Source organism: Macaca fascicularis, chromosome 19 (assembly GCF_037993035.2).
Source record: "Macaca fascicularis isolate 582-1 chromosome 19, T2T-MFA8v1.1".
In the NCBI taxonomy this organism is placed as follows: domain Eukaryota; kingdom Metazoa; phylum Chordata; class Mammalia; order Primates; family Cercopithecidae; genus Macaca; species Macaca fascicularis.
The window spans coordinates 59,681,202-59,703,788 of NC_088393.1; the positions used below are offsets into that span (position 1 = coordinate 59,681,202).

The 22,587-nt window shown below is 42.9% G+C and overlaps 1 protein-coding gene across 20 annotated transcripts in view; it reads right to left on the reverse strand.

Annotated features, from left to right (window-relative positions):
• The window catches only part of LOC107128235 (zinc finger protein 577), a 61,968-nt gene extending 39,449 nt beyond the window's left edge, over positions 1 to 22,519 (reverse strand). For 5 of the 20 annotated variants that reach the window (XM_074024454.1, XM_074024455.1, XM_074024456.1 and 2 more), the window contains exons 1-4: positions 22,300 to 22,519; positions 12,472 to 12,645; positions 5,931 to 6,040; positions 5,235 to 5,327 (exon numbers count right to left, since the gene is read on the reverse strand). Coding sequence is in view for 10 of the 20 variants with exons in the window: in XM_074024465.1 (XP_073880566.1) it covers positions 3,033 to 3,872 (840 nt within the window). In the remaining 10 variants the exon portion in view is untranslated. Of the gene's footprint in view, positions 1 to 991; positions 4,996 to 5,234; positions 5,328 to 5,930; positions 6,041 to 6,483; positions 6,542 to 12,471; positions 12,646 to 22,299 lie in introns of those variants that run through there. The other 15 variants (XM_074024448.1, XM_074024453.1, XM_015441341.4 and 12 more) reach the window with 12 other exon arrangements.
• Between the last annotated feature and the right edge of the window lie 68 nt (positions 22,520 to 22,587).

The window sequence follows — 22,587 nt, forward strand, 5'->3', positions numbered from 1 at the left end:
TCCAAAATAGTCTGCTGACTTTTATAGTCTAATACAGGAAATACTGATTTATGTAGGATATGAAGTGGCACTTGTAATCCCAGCCACTGGGGAGGCTGAGGCAAGAGAATTGCTTGAACCTGGGAGATAGAGGTTGCAGTGAGTGGAGATTGCACTAGTGCACTCCAGCCTGAGCAACAAAGTGAGATTCCAACTCAAAAAAGCAAAAAAAAAAAAAAAAAATCCCAAAACTCCCCTTGAGGTGCATTTACCAGTTTGTTTACACTATCTTTTTTTTTTTTTTTTTTTTTGAGACAGTCTTGCTGTCACCTAGGCTGGAGTGTAGTGGTGCGATCTCAGCTCACTGCAACCTCTGCCTCCTGGGTTCAAGTGATTCTCCTGCCTCAGCCTCCCAAGTAGCTGGGATTACAGGTGTGCATCACCACATCCAGCTAATTTTTGTATTTTTATTAGAGACAGGGTTTCACCATGTTGGCCAGGCTGGTCTCAAACTCCTGACCTCAGGTGATCCACTCGCCTCAGCCTCCAACAGTGCTGGGATTACAGGTGTGAGCCACTGTACCTGGCCTGTGTTTTGAAAATAGATAGATGATCTCTGTTTAAAAAGTCTCATTTTGGCTGCAACTGTGTATATAAAAGACCTCTCAGCAATCTTGTGCCTTGGTTCCCCTGAAACAGATACCTCACCTATATTTGGTTGTTGGTTATCTGGAGACAAATAGTATCCTGTGTGACTGAAAAAGATCCCTGGAATCTGTGCCTGTATGTCTCAGAACACCGTCATATTTACCTGTATTTTATTTCATTGGATTTTATTTTTCATGCTATACTGTAACCTTTGCCTTTCTTGGAGTCTTATGTAAATATAACTTGTGGAGTCATGTGAGACTGTTCAACATCTTACCCTGAGTAACTGCTATAATTGCAGTCACCTATTTTAAGGAAAAACATCGTGCTTGAAAAGGAAACATATTTTTGTAAAATTAAAATCAAGTTCAATGTATTTTAGAATTTATTCTCAATTTAAGAAAACAGTTTAGGAGACTTTCCTGCTACATTCTAGAGAGGGATTAAAAAAAACATGTCTTACATTTGGCTTATGATGTTTCAAAGGGAAACACATCTTGCACACCTTGTGGCTATGAAGGAAAGAGCTTATTTTATTTGACTATAGGATCAAGCCACATTATCCATTCATGCAATAGAACCAGGACTGCAACAATTATTTAATTTCCATCTCTCTGATATCAGGGACTATTTCTCAAACTATTTAGAATTCAGAAGGGGCATGAAACCTGGAAGACTCATGTTCCTCAATCCCCAAATATTTCGTTGGTTTACAAGAAACAAAACCCTGTATAAAGATGATGACTTCTACTATATTTCATCCAATCTGAGATACCTTTGGTTGTATGGCACACCACAATTTTATACACCAAGTTCTCCATTTAAATACATTAAGCCATCAATTGTATGCCACATTATTTTAGCAGTGGTAATATGTTGGAAAAATGTCTACCTTAGAATTCATGAGACAAAGTTTTACCCAAGAGCAGCACAACATCTTCCAGACCCATTTACAAATACTAGCAAACACTAGGGGCATAAAGATATATAGTATTGTAATGAGTTTTTTACTAAAACAATGAACCACTGCAGTTCTGTGGGGACCCGAAAGCCTGAGGGTCATGACTGGCTCAGCATTCCACTGGAGGCTTTATGATCAAACAGCAAACTGTTTACCATGAATGCAGAATGTGAGCAAACTCGCATCTGCACCTGCCGCCAGAAGGTATGCTGAGGGCAATCACTCCCTGGTGCTGTGCTCCTTGAGATTATCTGTTGGGACATCTGGAGCCTACTGTTCAAAGAATGCAGTCATGCAGGCCTGTACTAAATCAAGCAGCTGACTGACAACCACCCCCTCCTCATTTTCTTTACTCAGTAAATAGGAAGTGCTGTAGAAGCTCAGAGCCCTTGTTCACTAGAAGCAAGGAGCCCCTGACCCCTTCTTCCAAACATATTCTTTTGTGTTTATCTTTATTCCCACATTCATCCTCCTTTGTTCAGTCCAGTAGGGTCCATGGCACAGTTCAATTATAATTTACATAGCATTATACAAAGATTCAATGCAGATATTCTATGGGAAGGCTTTATGCACATTTAAGCATACATACTACAAATTCACAATTGTGATGCTAACACATGCAGTTCCCAAATATGAACAATCATTTTTTATAATAAAAATAGGTACAAAACACTTAAATATTTGGTATTATTCTGATATTTTTTGCTTTGTTTTCTGACAAGCATATTTATTTACATATTTAATACTTTCTATAATGCTGATTATATGAGAGCAGAAAAAAAATTATGAAAAAGCATGATTTCCCAGATTCATTAACATACAAATTTATTTTTTCTTTTATTTTCTTTCTTGGAGACAGGCTATCACCCAGGCTGGTGAAATCTTGGTTCACTGAAACCTCCACCTCTTGGCTCAAGTAATTCTCCTGCCTCAGCCTCCTGAGTAGCTGGGACTACACATGTGCACCACCATGTCCAGAAAATTTTTGTATTTTTTGTAGAGACAGGGTTTCACCATGTTGAAAACACTGGTCTTGAACTCCTGAGCTCAAACGATCCTTCCACTTTGGCCTTCCAAAGTGCCGAGATTACAAGTGTGAGTCACTGCACCTCACCTAAAGTACAGAAATTCTCCCTTAGTGTCAATTATCTGAAACTGATGTAACTGCCTTTTATCCCAACAACATCCCCACAATCAATAATACATAGATGTTCCTTCCTGTTTGTTCCCACTGGCTTATATTCAATTGACATTTATTGGAAAAGGTATTACTTCCTGACTGGCATCATGCCCAGCACTATTCTCTGATAAGAAATGATGTGTAAGCTTGAAATTAAAGTTTGTTCACGTTTTCTGCAGCCTCGAGGTTTCACTCCTATATTAACCTTGTGGTATAATGAGCTAGCTCTTCTCACTGCAAACTTTCAGATATTCACCTCATTTATTATTTCTCTCCTTTGTGTGTTTTCTGATGTAGAATGAGGCTGAATTTGCGGGAGAAGGTTTTCCAACACTCAGTGCATTCATAAGATTTCTCACCTATATGCGTTCTTTGATGTATAATAAGATGTGACTTCTGGGCAAAAGATTTCTGACATTTGCTGCATTCATGGGGTTTCTCTCCTGTATGTGCTTTCTGATGTAAAACCAGGCTAAACTTGATGGGGAAAGTTTTCCCACATTCACTACATCCACAGGGTTTCTCTCCTGTATGGATTCTTTGATGAGTAGTGAGACTAAACTTATGAGAGAAAGCCTTCCCACACTCAAGGCATTCACAAGGTTTCTCTCCCGAGTGAATTCTCTGATGGATCAGGAGATAGGACTTCCGGCTGAAGGCTTTGTGACATTCTCCACATTCGTAAGGTTTCTCTCCAGTGTGAGACCGCTGATGAATATTCAGGTGTGACTTTTGGCTGAAAGCCTTCTGACACTGACTGCACTCATAGGGTTTTTCCCCTGTATGAGTTCTTTGGTGTAGGATGAGACTAAACTTGATGGAGAACATTTTCCCACATTCATTGCATCCATAGGGTTTTTCTCCCGTATGAGTTCTCCAGTAAGTATTGAGGAATGACTTTACACTAAAGCCTTTTCCACATTCACTGCAGTGATACGGTTTCTCTCCTGTGTGAGTTCTCTGATGTCTACTGAGCTCAGATCTCTGGATGAAGGTTTTCCCACATTCATTACACCCATACAGTTTTTCCCCGGTATGGGTTTTTTTAATGTAAAATGAGGCTAAACTTAAGGGGGAATGTTTTTCCGCACTCATCACAACCATAGGGTTTATCTCCTGTGTGAGCTCTCTGATGGCTCATGAGCTGTGACTTATTGCTGAAGCTTTTCTGACATTTGCTGCATCCATAGGGTTTCTCTCCGGTATGAGTTATTTGATGTAAAGTGAGTTTTGACTTATCACTAAAACCTTTCTGACATATACGACACTCAAAGCATTTCTCTCCTGTGTGAGTTATTTGATGTTTATTAAGGCATGACTTATCAGTAAAAGCTTTCCGACATTTATTGCACTCATAAGGTTTCTCTCCTGTATGGGTTCTCTGGTGTAAAATGAGACAGGACTTCCTGCTGAAGGCTGTCTGACACCTACTGCATCCACAGGGCTTCTCTCCTGTGTTTTTTGATGCTTAATGAGGTCCGACTTCTGGGAAAAGCCTTTCCCACAGTCACTGCAGTCATACTGTTTCTTTTGTTTTTGAGGTTTCCAGTGTTTTATGAGCTGTGACTTATGACTGAAAGCCTTTACACATTCATTATATTCATTGTATTTCTCTTCAGCATGAATTTTCTCATGCTTAGGATAAAGAAAAACTTCGTCATACCCATTACATTCATCTTCATTTCTTGCATAGCTTCTATTTTGAATAAAGTACTCTAGATTAGGATTCAGGTGTTTCCCAAGTACAAAAGGGGTATGAAGGTTTGAGCTCAGACGAGATATTATTTTGCCAAATGTATGATATTTGTGGTGCCTCTCCATAGTTTCAAGGCTGCTTTGATTTTCTTGGTGCCATTCTGTGTGATCATTGAATTGCCAGACATCTTCTAGAAAGGAGACCAATTAATCCACTTGATCATGTAATAAAAGGGCTGGATGTTCACAGCAAGGGCCAAGGAGAGAAGAGGAAGTGAAACTGGGTAGAGAATGAAAATCTGAGACATTTGTAAATGGAAGAAGAAAAAAACAGAAGAAACTATGAGAGGTATGAAACACACATAAAATGAAGATAAGGGAGGAAAATTTAGGAATACTTGAAAACGGGGCTATGACTATGGATTAGGGGGATGGAGACAGGGAAAAGCAAGTAAACTAAACATGCCAGGGAGAAAGATTAACCAGGAAAGCAAGTTCTGAGATGAGCCAGAGAGGGATTTGATCAGAGTACCTAAAAGAAGAACATGGATTCTTTTAAAAGTCAAGCAAAAGAGTTCTAATATGGAGAGATTAAAAAGTGGAGGCAGTATTAAGGTATGTGAGGAGCTTACGTCAGCTGTTCTTAGTCACATTCACAGCTTTAAGAACTTCAAAAACATTTCTCCAAACAGCATTTCAGAGGTGCCCCCCTATTTCTGCTTAACTGGGGTATTACTTCACGTTCCCCTACAGGACTGGTTTTTCACTTACCTGGACAAACCTGACTCTGGATTTCTTCCTCTAGTATCCATGGTTTTCCTTGGTCCAACCAGAATAATGCATCTGCTTTGGCAACTTGATACCCTAGAAAAGCATCAAGGAAACTCATAAAGGACACATGAACGCAAATACTAGGGGTACGAGACTTCTGAAAAACTATGTACTTTTTTTTTTCAGCTGGAGTCTCACTCTGTCTCTAGGCTGGAGTGAAGTGGTGTGATCTTAACTCACTGCAACCTCTGCCTCCTGGGTTCAAGTGATTCTCCTGCCTCAGCCTCCCAAGTAGCTGGGACTACAGCTGTGTGCTATGACACCCAGCTAATATTTCTATTTTTAGTAGAGATGGGATTTCACCATGTTGGCCAGCATGGTCTCGATCTCTTGACCTCATGATCTGCCCCCCTTGGCCTCCCAAAGTGCTGGGATTATAGGCGTCAGTCACCACACCCAGCCAAAGATTACATTTAAGGAGTTAAATAATTTGTATCTGGGCCAAGTAAAGGCCTTCAACGTCCTTTGGAAATGAGAGAAAAACACTCTGTTAGAGGCCAGAAAAGTACTAAAAATCTATGATGTATTAAACTGAAGTCTAAAAAAAGTAAAGTATTTGTGAGGCCCGACCCTTTTTAATTACTCAGAAAGGAAGGGCAATTGATTGCCTACACTACCCAGAAAAACTATGCTTACCCAGTGATACCAGGTTGCTATAATTTTCCAACATCACATCTTGGTACAGATTCTTCTGAACAGATGTCTTCTGTGAAACCCACAGCTACATCCTTGAATGACAGTGAGCTCTGTAATAGAACATTCCTACTCAAATTCTAAAGAATTACCATTGTGTAATGCTATTAATATAAATGATAATTTCTTATAATACATTTTCCCAGAGTAAGTTATTTGGCTGCCTTCCATGTAACTAGTTTTGCATTATAATATATAGGAAAAAATGTTTTAGTTAAAATATCCTATTTTGGTACTTCCATTCATTCACTGATTCACATATTTAATCATTCATTCACAAAAGAGAAACAGAACCTCCTTACATCCTTTAATAAAGTATTTAATCTGCAGTCCCCAACTTTTTTGGCACCACGGATTGGTTTTGTGGAAGACAATTTTTCCACATATCAGAGCAAGGGGATGGTTTTGGAATGATTCAAGTGCATTACATTAACTGTGTACTTTATTTCTATTATTATTACATTGTAATATATAATGAAATAATTATACAACTCACCATAATGTAGAATCAGTGGGAGCCCTGAGCTTGTTTTCCTGCAACTAGATGGTTCCAGCTGGGAGTGATGGGAGACACTGACAGATCATCAGGCATTAGATTCTCATAAGGAGTGTGCAACCTAGATCCCTCACATGTGCAGTTCATAACAGGGTTTGAGCTCCTAGAAGTATCTAATGCTGTCTCTGATCTGACAGGAAGGGGAGCTCAGATGGTTATGCACATGATAGGGATTGGCTGTAAATACAGATAAAATTTGCTCACTGGCCTGGCCCACTTCCTCACAGGCCATGGACCAGTAGCAGGGGTTGGGAACCCCTGTTCTAGAGAATCATTCAGCCTGAGGGTGAGCAAGAGACACTTAGCAAAAATTCACTCAAATTCACATTTAGATATGCCAATGCTGATACAGGAAACCATAAGAATACACAAAAATGTTTTGAGATTATTTTAAAGATGGTGAAAAAGGATTAAGGGGGAACTTTCAGGTTTTGCACTATAAACTTCTACATTGTTTGAAAGTTTGATACTGTGAATATTTTCTTTTTTGAAATTCATTCAAGTTGGAGAAGTATTATAAAGATGATGATTTTGTTTAGAGACAGAGTATTGCTCTGTTACCCAGGCTGGAAGGCAGTGGCATGATCACAGCTCACTGCAGCCTTGACCTCCTAAGCTCAAGCGATCCTCCCACCTCAGCCTCCTGAGCAACTGGAACTACAGGTGTGTGCCACCATGCCCAGCTAACTTTCGTATTTTTTTGTAGAGATGGGGTCTCACTATGTTGTCCAGCTGGTTTCAAAGTCCTGGGCTCAACTGATCTTCCCAACTCAGCCTCCTAAAGTGCTGGGATTACAAGGGTGAGCCACCACTGCCCAGCTGACATTGTGAATATTTTGAGCTTAATATAATTGGAATTTAAAAAAAAAAGAAGTAGATAAGTATTGACTTTGAACAGAGAGCTGACACTGCATTCTCGGGTATGAAGAGATTATGAAGGAAAAATCTAAGACTCTGTCAACATAACTTGGAACTGTTTACTAATCAATGTAAATAGGAGTTTCTCTACCTCAGCACTACAGGTTGAGCATCCCTGATTCAAAATTCTGAAACCTATAATGCTCCAAATTCTGAAATTCTTTTGAGGGCTGACATGATGCACAAAGGTCACACTCAAAGACCAGGACATTTCAAATTTTGGATTTTCAGATTAGGGATGCTCAACTAGTAAGTATAATGCAAGCATTCTGAAAAAAAAAAAAAAAATCTAAAATCTGAAACACTTCCAGTTTCAAGCATTTCTGATAAGGGATGCTCAATCTGCATTTGTTGGAGGCCAAGAAAATGGGGTCGTGACCAATTCAGTATACCACTGGAGGCTATATGAGCAAACAGAAAACTGTTCTCATGAAAGTAGGATGTTGGAAAACTGACAATTTGCATTGCCTCCAGAAGGAGTGCCACGGGCACTCATACCCCAGGCACAGTGTTCCTTGTGGTTTGTAGGCAGCCTAAAGCCCATGGGACATGATCAACTCAGAATTCCACTGGAAGCTATATGATCAAACAGCAAACTGTATTTCACGAATGCAGGATAAGAGCAAACTCATGACTGTGCCTGCCGACAGAAAGTTTGCTGGAGGCTATCACTCCCTGGCACTGAGGTTATCTACTGCAACATCTAGAGCCTGTTGTTCATGGAATGCAGTCTTGCAAGCCTACTCTGGACCAACCAGCTGACTCCCTTCTTCCACTCCCCTTCTCACTATCTCTTTTGCCTAATAAATATGGAGGGTTGTGTAAAGCTCAGGGCCCTTGTCCACTAGAGGCAAGGTGCTCCCTGACCCCTTCTTCCAAATATATTCTTTTGTCTCTTGTCTTGTGTTTCCACATTTGCCCCCCTTTGTTCAGTCCACCAGGGATTGTGGCAGGGTACATAGTGCCCTCCCAACCCTGGAACAGTGACAGAATCGGGTGCTCCACATTGGTCATCTATAGGAATATCTGAAGACTGTTGTATAAAGAAAGTAATTATGTGTACCTGTGATGAGTCAAAGCAGCTGACCAACCATTACCTCTCTCTCACTATTGATTCCACCTAATAAATATGAAGGGCTGTAGAAGCTCAGGGCTGCCTTTGCTCACTAGAAGCAAGGAGCCCTCTGACCCCTTATTTTAAGATGTATCTTTTTGTCTTTGTCTTCACTTCTACATTCGTCCCCCTTCATTCAATCATGTAGGAACAGACTGCGACATGCACTGACATTTTGGGTTGGAGAATTCTTTATGTGAAGGCCCGGTAGTGTCATCACAGGATGCTTAGCAGCATTCTTAGCCTCTATCCACTAGCTGTGATTAGCACACCCTCCTTTCCCAGGTGTGACAATCAAAAATGTCTCCAGACATTGCCAAATGTCACCTAGGGTCAAAACTGTCTGAAAATGGAAACCACCGAGAAAAAAAAAAAAAAAAAAAAACAGAATATTGAGGACTCTTTGTGGAAGACCATACAATGGTCATAGAATCCATCCATCTTAAAAATCTCTACATTTTATCCCTGAAAAAAAAAAACAGACCATCAGGAGGCTGTGAACTTTGGCTACAATGTTTTGGAGCCCTGAAGCACTCTGATCACTGAGTTTGGTTTTGGTATTACACCACTGGCTTCTCTGTGGAGGGCACTAACTTCTATATGATCTATGTGATGACTCATCAAATAAATTTCTTCTTATTTAAGTGACATGAAATATTTACTTTTCTAGAGGAGCTTTATCCTCAGGAGAAGGAAACAATTTCTTACTGTGCCCATGTGGTAGACTGCATTTCCCAAAGATGACCACAATAATATCTCACATTCCAAAGAAAACCTTCTGCAAAACCTTGCCACTCCCACACAAAAAGATGGAGCCTATTCCCTTCCCCCTCGAATCTGGCTTGTCTTGGTGATTTGCTTGTACCCACAGAATGCAACAGAGGTGACACAACATAACTTCTGAGGCTAAGACAGAAAAGTGTGGGGGAAGAAAGAGAGATCAGACTGTTACTGTGTCTATGTAGAAAAAGGAAGACATAAGAAACTCCATCTTGGCCGGGCGCGGTGGCTCACGCCTGTAATCCCAGCTCTCAGGGAGGCAGAGGCGGGAGGATAGCTTGAGCCCAGGAGTTCGAGACCTGCCTGGGTAATATAGCGAGACCCCGTTCTCCACAAAAAGGAAAAAAAAAAAAAAAAAAAAAAGAAACTCCATCTTGTTCTGTACAAAGAAAAATTCTTCTGCCTTGAGATGCTGTTAATCTGTAACCCTAGTCCCAACCCTGTGCTCGCAGAGACATGAGCTGTATTGACTCAAGGTTTAATGGATTTAGGACTGTGCAGGCTGTGCCTTGGTGAAAATGTGTTTGCAGGTAGCATGCTTGGTAAAAGTCATTGCCATTCTCCAGTCTCGAGTACCCAGGGATGCAATGCACTACAGAAGCTGCAGGGCTCCCCACTGAGACAGCTTGATATATGGCCTCATGGGAAGTGAAAGACCTGACCATCTCCCAGCCCAACACCCATAAAGGGTCTGTGCTGAGGAGGAATAGTGAAAGAGGAAGGTCTCTTTGCAGTTGAGATAAGAGGAAGGCATCTGTCTCCTGCTCGTCCCTGGGAATGGAATGTCTCGGTGTAAAACCCAATCATACATTCTATTTACTGAGATAGGAGAAAACCGCCTTATGGCTGGAGGTGAGACATGCTTGTGGGAATACTGCTCTTTACTGCACTGAGATGTTTGTGTAAAGTCAAACATAAATCTCGCCTATGTACACATCAAGGCACAGCACCTTTCCTTAAACTTATTTATGACACAGAGTCCTTTGTTCACATGTTTTCCTGCTGACCCTCTCCCCAGCATTACCCTATAGGCCTGTCACGTCCCCCTCACGGAGAATAGTAGAGATAGTAATCAATAAATACTGAAGGAACTCAGCGACCAGTGCCAGTGTGGGTCCTCCATATGCCAGTTCCCTGGGCCCACTTTTCTTCCTCTATATTTTGTCTCTGTGTCTTATTTCTTTTCTCAGTCTCTCATCTCCACCTTGCGAGAAATACCCACAGGTGTGGAGGGGCAGGATTCCTTCATCTGGCGCCCAAGGTGGGGCACAAACCCACGACCCTGAGATTAAGAATCTCATGCTCTACCAGGTGAGCTAGCCGCAGAATGCAACAGAGGTGACACAACATAACTTCTGAGGCTAAGGCAGAAAAGGCCCTGTAGCCTCATCTTGGCTGTCTCAGAGCCAGCACCATGCTGTGAGAAGCCCATCCACGCCACATGAGAAGATCACACACAGGTGCTCTGGCTAGCAGCCTCAGCTGAGCCTAGTTTTCAAGTAATCTCAGCCTGGCACATAGAAACAGAGAGGAAGAAGCCTTCAGATGATTCTAGTCCCTAACCTTCTGAGTCTTCCAGCTGAGATTCAAGACATCATGGTGTGAAGATAAGCTGTGCAGTAAAGGATTAACAGAGTGAGTCTGGGTTACCCATAAACTGAACATTCCAAAGAAAGGCTCAGCCTTTGCCTGTCCCTGGGAGGTAACTTCTAAATCAAACTTTTCCAACCTGTGGACCATGGGGTGCACGTGGCCCAGGAGGGCTTTGTTTCATTTGTTGTTGTTGTTGTTGTTGTTGTTTGAGACAGAGTTTCACTCTCTCGCCCAGGCTGGAGTGCAGGGGCACAATCTCAGCTCACTGCAACCTCCAACTCCCAAGTTCAAGCGATTCTCCCACGTTCAAGCAATTCTCCCACTTCAACCTCCCAAGTAGTTGAGATTACAGGCATGCATCACCATGCCCAGCTAATTTTTTGTATTTTTAGTAAAGATGGGGTTTCACCATATTGGCAAGGCTGGTCTCAAACTCCTCACCTCAAGTGGTCTGCCCACTTTGGCCTCCCAAAGTGCTGGGATTACAGGAATAAGCCACTGTGCCTGGCTTCCAGGAGGGCTTTGAATGCAAAACAAATTTGTAAACTTTCTTAAAACATTATGAGATATTTTAGTTTTTCTTTTTTCTTTTTTCTTTAAGCTCATCAGCTGTTGGTAGTGTTAGTATATTTTATGTGTGACCCAAGACAATTCTTCTTCCAGTGTGGCCCAGGGAAGCCAAAAGACTGGACACTCCTACTCTAAGCCATTGGAATATACTGTCTGATGAGCGTCTTTGTTTGCTGGGAGCCTTGGGTCACACAAGATCATGTATGCTAACAATGTATGATGGGAGCCTTGGGCCACACTGTAGTATAGTGGCCTCTGAAGGGGCTGAAGAATAAGGTCAGCCACTCATGTGATCAGCCTTGCCCATAATAACTAAAGCCAAATAAAAACCCTGGACACCCAGGCTCAAGTGGGCTTCCTGGACTGGCAATATGTCATGCCTGTTGTCACACATCATGGCTAGGACAATCAAACATTGTCTGTGTAACTCCATGGGGTGAGGAAAACTCGAAGCTTCTGCACAGAATCTCCCAAAACTTGCCCTACACACCTTTCTCTGTTTCCTGCCACATCCCCCTCACTGAGATGGTAGAGATAGCGATCAATAAATACTGAGAGAACTCAGAGACCAGTGCTGGTGCGGGTCCTCTCTATGCTGAGTGCTGGGCCCCAGGGCCCATTTTTCTTTCTCTATACTTTGTCTCTGTGTCTTATTTCTTTTCTGTCTCTTGTCCCACTTGAAGAGAAATACTGACAGGTGTGGAGGGGCTGGCCCCCTTCACCTCATAAATATTGAACAAATATAATATGAGGTCTCACTATGTTGCCCAGGCTGGTCCCGAACTCCTGAGATCAAGCGATCCTCCCACCTCCGCCTACCAACGTGCTGAAATTACAGGTGTGAGGCCACTGTGCCCAGGCTCATAATATCCTTTTAATTATGATCATTATGAAACCTCTTCAAATCCACTGGAAAACCAAGTAGGAAGTCAAAATATACATATATAACTCACTTGGGACTTGGACATTTTCTGGTGCCCTTAGATACAGCCAGCAACGGGAATATTTGTTCTATTGTTGACTCTGGCTCTTCTCTGAAGCTGGTCACTGGTCAAGGATGATGTATTGATCTTAATACCTTCACTTCCTTCCCTTATAGGAAATATTTTTTCCCAGGAAGCCAGGACCTGAGGATTAAAGGAATTCACTGCCTTAGTAAACTATGATTATAACAGATGTTTTGAGTTGTTTGAGTTGTGTATATGTGTGCCTTAGATACACACATATACACAATTATTTAACTGTTAACTGTGTTTTCTTCAGGTGATAGGTTAATCTAATAATTTAAAGGAAAAAAAAGTAACATACAGTACCAGATGGTTGGTTTTACAAGAAACACAATTATTTTATATAGCAAACACCAACAAAGTCATCTTCATTAAATTATGAAATCCTGCCAAAAACTATACCCAAAGGTCTTCATTTGGAAAAAAACAGTTATAAAGAGAAAGGGGGAGAAAAATCAAAGGAGAAAATTTTAAAAGCCAAAAAAAAAATCCAGAGAAACAGATAGAAGAAGTGGAATACTGTTTGTTAATCCATCTTGGGTACCTACTATGTGCTATGTATTTTTACTATATGAGTAGTTATTAATGATTTTGTTTTTATACAAATAAAAAAAGAATCTCAGAGAAGTTAAAACACTCGCCCATGTTCTCACAGTATAAATGCAGAATACAGATAAAAACCTAAGTCTGCTCAAATCCGAAGTCTGTATGCTTTGCTGAGTCAAACTTACCTGTAGATGTTCTGACTGCTTCCCTAGAAAACCTATACTTAAGGCCGGGCGCGGTGGCTCAAGCCTGTAATCCCAGCACTTTGGGAGGCCGAGACGGGCGGATCACGAGGTCAGGAGATTGAGACCATCCTGGCTAACACGGTGAAACCCCGTCTCTACTAAAAATACAAAAAAACTAGCCGGGCGAGGTGGCGGGCGCCTGTAGTCCCAGCTACTCCGGAGGCTGAGGCAGGAGAATGGCGTAAACCCGGGAGGCGGAGCTTGCAGTGAGCTGAGATCCGGCCACTGCACTCCAGCCCGGGCTACAGAGCAAGACTCCGTCTCAAAAAAAAAAAAAAAAAAAAAAGAAAACCTATACTTAAACATATTAGTAATATATTAATAAAACATATTAGTAATAATGCATATTATTACTAAATAATAAAACATATTATTTATTATTAAATAATAGTAATAAAACACATTAGTAATTGTAGAGAGCCAGAGGCTGGGGAATTGTGACCAAGTCAGCCTTCCACTGAGGCTATATGATCAAACAGCACATTGCTTATCATGAATGCAGAATGTGGGCAAACTCGCTTCTGTCCCGGCCCCAGAAGGTTTGCTGAGGGCCATCACTCCCTGGCGCTGGGATTCTTGAGGTTATGTACTAGGACATCTAGAGCTTATTGTTTGAGGAATGCAGTCTTGCAGACCTGCTTTGGACTGACAACCACCCCCCTTCTCGCTACCAATAAATCCTAAGACAGCTCAAAGTTTAGGGCCCTTGTTCACTAAGAGCAAGGTGCCCCCGACCACTTCTTCCAAATACACTCTTTTGCCTTTTGTCTTTATTCCCTCATTCGCCCTCCTTTGTTCAGTCCAACAGGGTCCACGGCATAGTGGCTCAATGAACAGCGACAGAATTGGATGACATGGTCACATCCGAACACAGGGACACAAGGACATGAATGAAGAAGGTCTGCTGGAGCAGAGGAACTGAAATTGACAAGATGAATGGGGACCCCGGGACGAGTTGGCTGGCAGCAGATATGAGGTCAGTACCTAAAGAGGCACTGTGAGCATTGCTTTAAAGAAGTACTGGGAATGGGAAGTTTTCTGAATCAGGGTAACATGGGGCAGAATTTGTCTATTGAAGAAAAATACTATGTGCAGTTGCTTAAAGTTTTACTTAAACTGGTGCTCAGGTGTGAGGAAAAGAGAGATCAGACTGTTACTGTGTCTATGTAGAAAGAAGTAGACATAAGAGACTCCATTTTGTTCTGTACTAAGAGAAATTCTTCTGCCTTGAGATGCTGTTCATCTGTAACCCTAGCCCCAACCCTATGTTTGCAGAGACATGTGCTGTGTTTACTCAAGGTTTAATGGATTTAGGGCTATGCAGGATGTGCTTTGTTAAACAAGTGCTTGAAGGCAGTATGCTTGGTAAAAGTCATCACCATTCTCTAATCTCAAGTACTCAGGGAAACAATAATACACTGCAGAAGGCCGAGGGACCTCTGCCTAGGAAAGCCAGGTATTGTCCAAGGTTTCTCCCCATGAGACAGTCTGAGATATGGCCTCCTGGGAAGGGAAAGACCTGACTGTTGCCCAGCCCGACACCCATAAAAGGTCTGTGCTGAGGAGGATCAGTGAAAGAGGAAGGCCTCTTTGCAGTTGAGATAAGAGGAAGGCATCTGTCTCCTCCTGTCCCTGGGAATGGAATGTCTCGGTGTAAAACCCGATTGTATGTTCTATTTACTGAGATAGGAGAAAACTGCCTTATGGCTGGAGGTGAGCCATGCTGGCGACAATACTGCTCTTCAATGCACCAAGGTGTTGGTGTACGTGCACATCAAGGCACAGCACCTTTCCTTAAACTTATTTATGACACAGAGCCCTTTGTTCACATGTTTTCCTGCTGACCCTCTTCTGACTATTACCCTATTGTCCTGCTTCAACCCCCTCTCTGAGATGGTAGAGATAGTGATCAATAAATACTGAGGGAATTCAGAGACCAGAGCTGGCGCATGTGTTCCGTATGCTGAGCGCTGGTCCCCTGGGCCCACTGTTCTTTCTCTATATTTTGTCTCTATCTCTTATTTCTTTTCTCAGTCTCTTGTCCCGCCTGATAAGAAACACCCACAGGTGTGAAGGGGATGGCACCCTTCAACTTATGAAAAGTCAGTGGGACTTTAAAAATCCCAATGCCTTGCAAAACCCAAAGACTTCCGAAGCTCCAACCCCGCTACGAATTTCTTGGGTACCCATGCCTGCCTACGTCATACTTAAAATACCAGCACAAGGCCACCCCAGATCATCCTAGTTGATTCCTACAGGGAAACTATCACTGGTCTATCGAGACACAAACACTCAGACCCTCGTAACTCTCAGTAACCACTGAAGATCCTCAAAGGCAAGAAAAACTTCAGCCCCAACAATGACCTCCCTACAAGGCCACCCCATTCACTGACCACCTCCAAAGATGCCCCAATACTAATCTAACTCAGGGACATTTCAGCCACTGACCTCACCTGTTGGACACTCCAATTAGTGACCCTGAGAAGAACGGGGGTCATTATCCTTGGGGATAATCACTGACTTATCCCCAAGGATGTCTCAACTGTTGACATTGTGCCCTTCAATGCTGTCCCAAGAACTGAACTTCCCCCAGAAGGCCTAAGGTACTGATACACCCCCAAAAGATAGGCAATTTCCTTCAATAACACGTCAATCACATCCTGGGAAAAATCACAATTGCTGAATCACTCTGTGGATCACTCCAATCACTAATCTGCCTCCAAGGTCGCCCTAGTCCGCGACCTTGGGGTTAGACAAAGGTTAACCTCAAGCACTAACGTCCTCTAGCCCACCCCAATCCCTCCAGCCCACCCCAATACCAATCTCAGGGAAAGCTGGCAGCTTTCCCTACCATCCCTTTTCCCCACACTGGCTAGCTCCCCTCATGGACGCCCCAGACTCTCCTACCATAAATCTCAAATCTCCACAAACCCAACTCCTGATTCTGCTCCGCGAACGTGAAACTGAGCCCCCTTAAAAGATCCTGGGCGCACCAGCTGGGTCGCAAGCGCCCTGGTCCATCACTTTTGCTACAGACTCACAAGCCTGGCTGCTCCACCTCACTGGTCAAGTTTAATCTCTAGAGCCGCCAAGTCTGCAGTCTTCCAGTCATCACCTTGGGCCCATTAGATTCAGCTTCCCGGTCTTTTAAGACACAGAGGCTGAGAGTATGGGGGTGCTCTCGTAACTGATACATATCAGGGCCGCCATCTTGAAAGATTCTCCCTACACAATCTCCCCGCCCACGATAATTTTATTGGTCCGGGTTGAGTCCATCGTGGGGGTCGCCAACGACAATGCGCATGCGCCATCCCATCGCTGTGCAACACAGGTCCAATCCTGCCCGGCAAGGTGCACCAAGCTTAGCATGGCCTATGTTTTTGCTGCTTGTAAGTAGGAAGCAGCTCCACGTTACAGCATGCGCGGCCATCTTGGAGAAGGTGTACATATCCGTACAGAAAACAGCGACGTCCCTTAGGGGAGCAGGTGAAACGACCTCCAGGAATGCTTATGGGGAACAGTATAGGGTTTGGAGATCACTGTGGGCACAGGGTAATCAGAGCCAGCTGAATGAAAAGATCTCCCTCACCCAGGGTTAGTGGTGGGTATTGGGTGACATCTCCAGGGTGAAAGGTGAAGGTAAAGGGACAGTAGGGGGCGGAGCTAATAGTGAGGGCGGGGCTTTTCTGTTGACCAAGTTGGAGCCCAGAAAGGATTGGTAGAAATTTTTGTGCAAGCTGCATGTCAAATCAATAATTTCTACTAAGTTTTGGAATTGCTGATCCAAAGAAAATGAAAAATTTTAATTGAGTAAATAATTCCAGATTGTTGTCCAAAAAATGTTCTATTAGTGTATATACTATACTAGCTGCTATCCATTGTTCCCAAGAACTCCACTGAAAACTACTAGTTAATATTTTAAGTGTATACACTTTTTTTGAATAGGTACCTATGTCAAGCATAATATTTGCATTATCTGACATAATACTATAAAAGCTGTAGATGGTAGACATAAATATTACCTTCATTCTGCATATTTAAAAAGGCTTAGGGGCTGGGTATGGTGGCTCACCCCTGTAATCCCAGCACTTTGGGAGGCCAAGGCGGGAAGATCACCACGTCAGGAATTCAAGACCAGCATGGCCAACATGATGAAACCCTGTCTCTACTAAAAATACAAAAATTAGCTGGGCATGGTGGCGCACACCTGTAATTCCAGCTACTCAGGAGGCTGAGGTAGGAAAACTGTTTGAACCAGGACCCAGGAGGCGGAGGTTGCAGTGAGCCAAGGCACTCCAGCCTGGGCTACAGATCTAGACTCCGTCTCAAAAAAAAAAAAAACGCTTAGAAAGGCTAGGTCTATTGCAATACATATTTCCTCGCAACCTTGGCCGTTTAATTTTGTCGATCTTAAGGGTGAATTGCGGGGGAAAGAAAGAGAGATCAGACTGTAGAGAAAGGAAGATGTAAGAAACTCCATCTTGATCTGTACTAAGAAAAATTCTTCTGCCTTTAGATGCTGTTAATCTGTAACCCTAGCTGCAACCCTGTGCTCGCAGAAACATGTGCTGTGTTGACTCAAGGTTTAATGGATTTAGGGCTGTGCAGGATGTGCTTTGTTAAAAAGTGTTTGCAGGCAGTATGCTTGGTAAAAGTCATTGCCATTCTCCAGTCTCGAGTACCCAGGGACACAATACACTGCAGAAGGCCGCAGGGACCTCTGCCCAAGAAAGCCTGGGTATTGTCCAAGGTTTCCCCTACTGAGACAGCCTGAGATATGGCCTCTTGGAAAGGGAAAGACCTGAGTGTCCCCCAGCCCGACACCTGTAAAGGGTCTGTGCTGAGGAGGATTAGTGAAAGAGGAAGGCCTCTTTGCAGTTGAGATAAGAGGAAAGCATCTGTCTCCTGCTCCTCCTGATGGTAAGTTCAATTTACTGAGATAGGAGAGAACTGCCTTAGGGCTGGAGGTGAGACATGCTGGCGACAATACTGCTCTTTACTGCATTGCGATGTTTGTGTAAAGTCAAACATAAATCTCGCCTATGTACACATCGAGGCACAGCACCTCTCCTTAAACTTATTTATGACACAGAGACCTTTGCTCACATGTTTTCCTGCTGACCCTCTCCACACCATTACCCTATAGTCCTGCCACATCCCCCTTTCCGAGATGGTAGAAATAGTGATCAATAAATACTGAGGGAACTCAGAGACCAGTGCCGGCGGCGTGGGTCCTCCATATGCTGAGCGCAGGTCCCCTGGGCCCACTTTTCTTTTCTCTACACTTTGTCTCTGTGTCTTATTTCTTTTCTCAGTCTCTCATCCCACCTGACAAGAAATACCCACAGGTGTGGAGGGGCTGGCCCCTTCATGAATAAAAATCTTACCTTAGTTTTATTTCATATTTTATAAGTTGCTTGTTTATTTACTTCAGTATTTTTTTCAACTTTATATTGGTTCTCTTTTTCTTATTCATACTGTGAATATTAACACCTGTTAATTCTGCCATTCCCCCCACCTCTAGATTTGTCTATATGGACTTTTCATATAAATGCAATCATATAATCTTAAGTCTTTTGTGACTGGCTTCTTCCTTTAGGACGTTTTCAAGGTTCATTTATGTTTTAGCATGTTTCAGCACTTCATTCCTTTTTATACCTGCATAATATTCTAATGTATGGCTATAGTTGAAGGGGTGGCCTGCCCCTCCACACCTGTGGGCATTTTTTTGTCAGGTAGAACGAGAGACTTGAGAAAAGAAAGAGACACGGAGACAAAGTACAGAGAAAGGAAAGTGGGCCCGGGGGACCAGTGCTCAGCATATGGAGGACCCATGTGGGCACAGGTCTCTGAGTTCCTTCAGTATTTATTGATCATTATCTTTACCATCTCAGAGAGGGGGATGTGGCAGGACAATAGAGTAATAGTGGGGAGAGGGTTAGCAGGAAAACATGTGAACAAAGATCTCTGTGTCATAAATAAGTTTAAGGAAAGGTGCTGTGCCTTGATGTGCATGTAAACAAACATCTCCACAAACATTTCTATGCATTAAACGGCAGCATTGCCACTACCACATCTCACCTCCAGCCCTAGGGCGGTTTTCTCCTATCTCAGTAAATAGAACATACAATCAGGTTTTACACGGGTTTCGCATTGCCCAGGGACGAGCAGGAGACATATGCCTTCCTCTAGCTCAACTGCAAAGAGGCCTTCCTCTTTCACTAATCCTCCTCAGCACAAACCCTTTATGGGTGTCGGGCTAGGAGACGGTCAGGTCTTTCCCTTCCCATGAGGCCATATTTCAGACTAGCACATGCGGAGAAACCTTGGACAATACCTGGCTTTCCTAGACAGAGGTCCCTGTGGCCTTCCGCAGTGTTTTGTGTCCCTGGGTACTAGAGATTAGCGAATGGCCTTTTACCAAGCATACTGCCTTCAAGCACTTTTTTAACAAAGGACATCCTGCATAGCCCTAAATCCATTAAACCTTGAGTAAACACAGCACACGTCTCTGCAAGCACAGGGTTGGGGGTAGGGTTACAGATTAAGAGCATCTCAAGGCACAAGAGTTTCTATAGTACAGAACAAAATGGAGTCTCTTATGTCTACTTCTTTCTACATAGACCCAGTAACAGTCTGATCCCTCTTTCTTTTCCCCACAATACTACATTTTATTTTTCCCTTCATCAGATGATGGATAATTGAGTTGTTTTCACTTCAGGCTATTATAAATAATGCTGCTATAAACATTCATGCACAAATTTTTGTATGGACATGTTTTTATTTCTCTTGGATATAAACCCAGGAGTGAAACTGTCAGATCATATGGTCAGTATGTTTAACCATTTGAGGAACTGCCAGATTATTTTCCAAAGTGGCTGCACCATTTTACATTTCCACCAGCAGTATGTGAAGGTTCCAGTTCTTCCATATCCTCACTACACTTGTTATTCCGTGTAAATGGAATCATATAACATGTTCTCTCTTCTCTCTTTCTGCCTGGCTTCTTTCTCTCAGAATAAGGTGTGGGGGAAAGAAAGAGAGATCAGATTGTTACTGTGTCTATGTAGAAAGAAGTAGACATAAGAAACTCCATTTTGTTCTGTACTAAGAAAAATTATTCTGCCTTGAGATGCTGTTAATCTGTAACCCTAGCCGCAACCCTGTGCTCGCAGAAATGCGCTGTGTTGACTCAAAGTTTAATGGATTTAGGGCTGTGCAGGATGTGCTTTGTTAAAAATGTGTTTGCAGGCAATATGCTTGCTAAAAGTCATCGCCGTTCTCCAGTCTCGAGTACCCAGGGACACAGTGCACTGCGGAAGGCCGAAAGGACCTCTGCCCAAGAAAGCCTGCGTATTGTCCAAGGTTTCTCCCAACTGAGACAGCCTGAGATATGGCCTCATGGGAAGGGAAAGACCCGACCGTCCCCCAGCCCGACACCCATAAAGGGTCTGTGCTGAGAAGGATTAGTGAAAGAGGAAGGCCTCTTTGCAGCTGAGATAAGAGGAAGGCATCTGTCTCCTGCTCGTCTGGGAGGAATGGAATGGAATAGAATGTCCTGGTGTAAAACCGGATCATACATTCTATTTACTGAGAAAGGAGAAAACCGCCTTATGGCTGGAGATGAGACATGCTGGTGACAATACTGCTCTTTACTTCTCTTTGTGTAAAGTCCAACATAAGTCTGGCATACGTACATACCAAGGCACAGCACCTTTCCTTAAGCTTATTTATGACACAGAGTCCTTTGCTCACGTTTTCCTGCTGACCCTCTCCCCACCATTACCCTATAGTCCTGCCACATCCCCTTCACTCAGATGGTAAATATAGTGATCAATAAATACTGAGGGAACTCACAGACCAGTGCCGGCGCGGGTCCTCCATATGCTGAGTGCCGGTCCCTTGCACCCCCTGCGCCCACTGTTCTTTCTTTATACTTTCTCTGTGTCCTATTTCTTTTCTCAGTCTCTCGTCCCACCTGACAAGAAATACCCATAGGTGTGGAGGGGCTGGCCCCCTTCATAAGGTTGTTGACATTTATCTATAATGGTGCATACATCTGTGATTTGTTCTTTTATTATTGTTGAGTAGTATTCCAGGGTATGATTACATTACCATTTGCTTATACATTCATCTACTGATGGACACCTGGACTGTTTCCTGTTCAGGGTATTATGCATAAAAGGACCAAGAACATTCTTGTGAGACTTTGTGAGGACATATAGTTTCATTACTGTTGAATAAATATTTAGGAGTGAAATTCCTGAGTCATAAAATTCTTGCTTTTATTTTGCAGTTCTCCTAAGGAGTCATATAGTTCTGTAAAGCTTTTTACTCTTCACAGATTCGATATTTTAAGTAACATGGTATGCTTCTGAAATGGAGTTTGCATTTTGGGGCATTTTCTATAGATTTATCATGAAGGACACGTGAAAACTCTGTTAGAAATAGAAACACTCCACTACACGCGAATTTCCTTCTCATTCTTGCAATGGAATTGTCTTAATTTAGGTTGGATCAGAATTAGAATTTACATTATGATGACTATGTAAATAATATTTATAGGTCAGTCAGGTAGTATCCTATGATTTCTTTTCTTGCATAACTTTTTTTTTTTTTCTTTTTTCTTTTTTTCCTCAAGAAGGGGTTGCCAAGGCTGCGTGGTGCAGTGGCTATTGATAGGTGCGATCATAGCTCACTGCAGCCTGGAACTACTGGGCTCAAGCGATCTTCCTGCCTCGGTTTCCCCAGTAGCTGGGACTACATGTGCGCGCCATCGCGCCCGGGCTTGCACAACTTTTCATTCTCCCAGAGTCGTCTTATTTATTCCTTATAGAATTTTAGGCACTTGGTTCTCGGAAAGCCCCGACCTTAAGATTGACTCCACCCCCAGCAGAGGGAAGCCCTTCTCCTCTCTTAAGAAAAATTCCCTCCTCCCACATTGGATTCCCTTTTCCTGTTGGCTCCTGGCTGCTCTCCTTACCTGCACTGGGCGGTGACCATGTCCCTCAAACGTAAATAAGGTTCCGGCTGGTCGCTGTTTTTTCACTTTCCGTTGACGGGGTGAACAATATCCTGGTACCTCAATTGCTTCTCCACACCCTTTTTGTCCTAAAAAATCTTCCTCTTGCCCATGTAGCTAGAAGCGTTTTCGCGGTATATAACTCAGGGTGCGATTGTTCTTTTTCCTCAGCGGAGACAGCGTTTTCACTTGTACGGACACCTAACTTCTAAGATGGCCGCACCCATTGTGTCATTCCGGTCATTCTTT